At 34.6% G+C, this 5,488-nt stretch overlaps 1 protein-coding gene across 3 annotated transcripts; it reads left to right on the forward strand.

Annotated features, from left to right (window-relative positions):
• The first annotated feature begins 686 nt into the window (after positions 1-686).
• Positions 687-5,020, forward strand: LOC126725875 (tubby-like protein 8). Of its 3 annotated transcripts, none has more exons than XR_007655627.1 (9): positions 687-1,423; positions 1,512-1,629; positions 3,469-3,645; positions 3,777-3,832; positions 3,911-4,007; positions 4,158-4,247; positions 4,322-4,414; positions 4,491-4,711; positions 4,873-5,020. XR_007655627.1 is itself a non-coding variant. In XM_050430879.1 (9 exons), the coding sequence occupies exons 1-9, from the start codon at positions 948-950 to the stop codon at positions 4,946-4,948; spliced, it is 1,203 nt and encodes a 400-aa protein (XP_050286836.1). In that variant the 5' UTR covers positions 687-947; the 3' UTR covers positions 4,949-5,020. The 3 variants fall into 3 exon arrangements, 2 of the variants coding, with proteins under 2 accessions (XP_050286836.1, XP_050286835.1); XM_050430879.1 differs by having other exon boundaries at positions 3,469-3,597; positions 4,644-4,711; XM_050430878.1 differs by having other exon boundaries at positions 688-1,423; positions 4,644-4,711.
• Positions 5,021-5,488: the final 468 nt, after the last annotated feature.

The following is a 5,488-nucleotide window of genomic DNA, read 5'->3' on the forward strand; positions in this document are numbered from 1 at the left end:
CAGTAGAAAGCAAATCTTCTCTGTTGGGTTGGAATTCGAATGACTAGAAGATTTTGGAATTGTTAGATATTTAAGCGGGTTGCTCAGAGGTTTCAGCGAAATGGTTTTTTGTGAAAATTTTGAGCACGAGAAGCAGAGTTTTTGTATTAATCTCTGTTAAATGGGATAAAATTTTGCTCATGTGACGTAGCTTAATGAATATCCTTAGATTAGATAATTGCCAGATGTAATGCATTTGTTTTAAAACTGGAGATAACAGGAGAAATAATAACGGGAAAGGAGCCCATCCCCAAAATGAAACATCTTGTTCATTAAAAAAAAAAAAAAAAAAAAAAAAAAAAAAAAAAAACTGAAAAAAAAATTAATAATAATAATTGAAACACTTGAATATGGAGTTGTCCATGAGTGTTTTATTGAAACTCAGTAGCAATTACAAACAATACAATTGAGTTTCAATAAACACTCATGGACAACTCCATATTCAAACATAATTCCCGCTGCTCCTTGTTATTACACACCCTTGTCTCTTTCTACCAGTCAAACCTAAACACGTACAAAAGGCCAAAAGAGTGTTGAAACTTCGAAAAGTTACTGTTAGCCCCACCAAACAAACATTATTTATTTGACACATATAATATATAAACATCCCAATTCCCACCACCCAAGGACTAAAAAAAAAAAAAAAAAAAAACCTCACAATTCCCCATGCCTATTCAAATTCAAAATACCCCTTCGACTCACAAACAAGATAAAACTCCTTGATTGAAACTCCAACTTTCCTTCTTCTCTCTTTCTCAATGTGACGGATTTCAATATATCTACCTAATCCCATTATCCAACAGCAACATTCCCACAGGTGGACAGCATTCAAATTCAAAATCCATCAAAGACTCAATCTTCTCTCTGAGTCTCAGATAGAGGGAGAGAGAGAAGCTTCAAGCTAGGCAATGGCAATGATGAGCGTATGCAAGAAATCCTCAATGCCAAGGCAATCCTCGTACAACTCCCTCTATGTCAACCCTCTCAATGACCAACTCAAACACAACCGTAGCTGCAGCGAAGGAGGTACCAGAACCCCAGACATCATATTCACTACTGACGACATTGACAACATTGACAAAGAGAACGATGAGCCCAACACTAACACTAACAGGAAGCACAAACAAAATGCAAATGGTTTTGCTTTCTCTTCTTCTATTTCTAATCCTATCAACAAATCTTTATCTACCAACACCAGGGTCTTGGTGAACTTGAAGCCTTCTTCGCTTCAGTTTTGCATGCAAATGAATGAGCCCGACAAGGCCTTTTTCCCCTCTAAGGTTTGGGAACCCCCTGAGTCCGAGAATTCCAGTTCTTTGAATATTTGGGACTATTCCGATTCCGAAGCTGCTCCGGCTTCTTCTTGGTCTACACTGCCTAATAGGTTGCTTTTCTCTTCTCGATTCCTTTTTGGTGTTTTCATACAAACTTTTATTGATATAATATATGTATTTGTATTTGTGTTTGGTCAGGTCCTTGTTGTGTAGGCCATTGCCTCTGGATATCGGAAGGTGTACTTGTGTAATTGTGAAAGAAGAAGCATCTCCAGAGGGACTTCATCGGGGTACTCTATACTCTCTTTATACCAATGTAAGATCCCTGTAGCTTGCAAAGCCTACATGTTATTTTCTTTTTCTTCCGAACTATGATTTATTTATTTATTCTTTTAAATATACCACCTAGTATTTGGAATCATTGAATTTTTCTTTCTCTGTATTTGTAATTTTGCTTAGTACATGTATGCTTGACACGGTTGTATATCTGATTTTGGCAATGGTTGTTGCAAACTTGCAATGTTGTTGGAGGGGAAATCCCAATGGGAAACATTTTACTCATAAGAGTTTTTTATCGGTGGTCATTTTACTCTCAAGTAGTTAAACAATTTGCTAGAAATTATTGCATAAAAACAATCTATGGGTTTCTGAGATGTTTATCAGCATTAATTTTATGGGCTATGGTCAATTCATGTCATTGCAGTCAACTAATTTTGAGAAATTTCAATTCAACATCTTTGATGGCAGTTTCTGGTCATGGGAATCTGAATATTTGTTTTAGGATGGCAGAAATGAAAGCCTGTCCGAATTCAATTGAAAATTAGGTTACTTTAGGTATTATGAGTCCGCCCATACAGATGTACATCTTTGATACTCTGGCACTAGGATAAATATGACTTTAAATCTTTCACTAATGTCTCCCTTCATTATTATGTTTGGTGGTTGAATCAGGATTTCTAAACTTATAATTCTAGGGGATACTTAGGCCTGTCATGTAGCCAAATATTTATGGAAATTCATTTTTACCACATCCTGTCATTTGAATTGAAAGACCATGGTGGTCTTGGACTCTGGAATAATTTCTTTACTTTTGAAACTTTAGAAAGTAAATAAGAAATTTTATGATAATGAGAATTTAAATCTAATATAAGCAGTTGCTTTTTTGAATAATGAACAAAGTGAGAATGACTCCATTTGTAGAAGGAATGGTAGCCTTATGAATTGTTTTAACAGGAAGGTCAAATGCGGATAATCTTATTAGACTATAGGTTTTATGAAAAATATCGTACTTGCAAAGGTAATTATACTTTTCTATGTATTTTTTTTCCCGACCATTCTTTAAGTGGTGTTTTGAGTCCAATGTTGCGAGTTAACTACTGAATGTAATAATGAAGTGAGGATTCTAAACTAAAATTGGTTGGCTTTAGGGTCATCAAGTTGGTTTGTGAGTAGCCCTTTGAGCCTGTGACAGTCTGTTATCAGTGGCTAACTGGCTAATGTTCAATACGCTAGTGTTTTTCAAATCAATGATTTAAATGGTGTGCAAGCTCTGGTGTGTTCTAACTTCTAACCACCATGGGGATGCTCAGACCTGTTTGTTAAATTGAGGTACTACTCAATTAACTAGACTTAGTGATGCAGGACTGGGGTAGGAAAATTGAACAAAGGAAACAGAAGATAAACAAGACAAATCCCATAAAATCCTCAAAACATTAAAGACCAAATTCAAAATTTAAAATTCAAAAATAAAATAAAATCTGAAATAATTTTGGTGCTTGCATCACTTAGTGTTCCCAATTTTTCAATAAGGAGCTTGATTGAGATATGTTTGTCCAACGCCAAGGCAACGTATGCTTCATTATAGTGGAAGTTGTAAAATTTATATTCAAGTGGCTAGGATCCGGACTTTCCAGTCTATTTAGGGCATTGGGGTTAATAGCTTCTGCAATCCCTCTCTAGTAAGTATTTGTGTCATGGTTCTTTTAGTTCATCACATAAATTCTTTTGCTTCATCTTTTCTTTGGAACTCCTAAGTAGCTTTGATTAGTTATGTTTGATTATTTAATTATCTATATTTGGAAGGTCTTTGGTTTTTCTTGTGGAGCAAGGTAAACTTCCATGAATGAATAAAGTTTTACTCATTTTTCGATTTCAGGAAGGTCAGGGACGACAGGATCGGAAACTAGCTGTTGCTCACCACAAGCGGTACAATGGAAAGTCTGAGTTTACAATAGCTCAGAATACAAAAGGAATAGTGCCTGATTCAGATGATAATTTTATTGGGGTTGTAACATCTAACCTCATTGGTTCTAAATATCATATTTGGAATCAGGTTCACTTTCTTAAAACTTAAAATGTGTATAATGAGTTATATTACCTTTGAATTTATCAATTAAAAAAAAACTGATATATGCGATGATCTTTATAATGAATTTGGTTAGTAAACTTTACATTTTATGGCAGGGGAGACGCCTCAATTCCCAAACTATGCAATCTAAATCACTTCTGGCTGTTGTCAGGTAAGCAAAGTTGAGCTCTCCCTCTCTTTCACTTGCTTGCTTGCTCTCTGGTTACATGGTCTTTTTGTGCTTTTGCAGATTCATGCCTACAGTAGCCACCTGTACAGGAAGTTATAGAAGCATGATGGCATACATACCGAAGCAACAATTTATGCAGTTAAAGAATGCAAACCAGGTGAGCTTAACAGTTCTAAAATATCTGAGCTCCTTACCAATTTATAATATGATCTGATATGAAAGGTACTTTTTAAGACAAAGTTGATGTTGAGTTAATGCTATCTTAGGACTTAATGAAATAGGATACTGTGATTCAAACTTCACCCAGGTACAACACATTTATGGACTGCCAAAGGACTGGGAGGGAAAAGTAGACCATGTTCATGAGCTATTCTCAAGAGTTCCGAATTACAGCAAAGTAAGTGCATAGAGAGTGTTTTCTGTCATTATAGCAGACTCAAATCTATTTTTTAATTGTTTATGTTGCTCCAGATTTCAAAGCAATATGAGCTAGATTACAGAGACAGAGGAAGGGCTGGACTTAGAATCCAAAGTTCTGTAAAAAATTTCCAACTGACTTTGGAGGTAATTAGAACTTCATTGACTCAAAGATCACACTGGCACAGACTTAAAGCATCTAAATTTTACACTTATTTTGTAGACAAAATTTATCAATATCTGTAGACAGTTGGAACTTGCAACATTGGAATTGAGGCGCTTTTAAGTGTGTTTGGTTTTACAAAAAGGGGTTCCTAAATGAGTGTTGCAGAAACATATTACTTTGGGATACTTACTAGTATATGGTTTAACATAGGAGAATGGAAAACAGTCAATTTTGCAGCTTGGAAGGGTGGGGAAATCAAAGTATGTAATGGATTACAGGTAATAATGCAAGAACCTTTTTACAATTACTTGTATTGATTTTATTGAAAGTAAGGTTTTCCACATTTATATCTAGGAGTAAATAATTGATAGTTATATCCATTGAAATGAAAAAAATGAGAAATTTAACCCTAAACATTGAACCTTAATTTCTTGTGCAGATATCCTTTGACAGGTTTCCAAGCATTTTGCATATGTTTGGCTTCTATTGATACAAAGCTCTGTTGCATTGTGTAATAAATTTCTCCTGCCCCTTTTTACTTGTACTTCTCTCTAGCCAAAGGACCAAAAAAAAAAAAAAAAATAGAAGCTTTTTTGTGATGAATGATGGGCTGGAAAAATATTAGTGAGGAATTGTTGTTAGAGACTGGTGTTTGGGTTCATTATTTCGTTAAGGAAAATGAAGATTAAAAGCATCACCTATGGGCTATATTAAACCTTCACAATTCAATATCCACGTACATTCTAAATGAAATTTATGTTTACGAGCATTATCTTCTTTTGCGCACATGTATCAAGAATATTTCCTGGTAGCTACTTCGATGGTTAAAAAAAAGACAAAAGGGAAGATAGTTGTCAAAGTTTCCATTGATTTCGCCATTGCATGCGTTCTATTAATTACTTAGAGCATCCACAGTAGTGGAGCTATAAATTTAGCTTTTTAGTTCCATTAAAAGTTACTTTATCTATTTTACCTACATACATGCTGCAGCAGTAGATTTATTTTAGTTTTTAATACAATAAAATAATATAAACATAACAATAAAATAATATACC

This window comes from Quercus robur, chromosome 5 (genome assembly GCF_932294415.1).
Source record: "Quercus robur chromosome 5, dhQueRobu3.1, whole genome shotgun sequence".
Classification (NCBI taxonomy): Eukaryota; Viridiplantae; Streptophyta; class Magnoliopsida; order Fagales; family Fagaceae; genus Quercus; species Quercus robur.

Excerpts from the sequence above, each read along its gene's own strand:
- LOC126725875 (XM_050430878.1), top strand. The coding sequence starts at position 948 with ATGGCAATGATGAGCGTATGCAAGAAATCCTCAATGCCAAGGCAATCC. Across the intron at positions 3,833-3,910 it reads TCACTTCTGGCTGTTGTCAG|ATTCATGCCTACAGTAGCCA; the intron begins GTAAGCAAAGTT and ends GTGCTTTTGCAG. Across the intron at positions 4,415-4,643 it reads ATTTCCAACTGACTTTGGAG|GAGAATGGAAAACAGTCAAT; the intron begins GTAATTAGAACT and ends GGTTTAACATAG.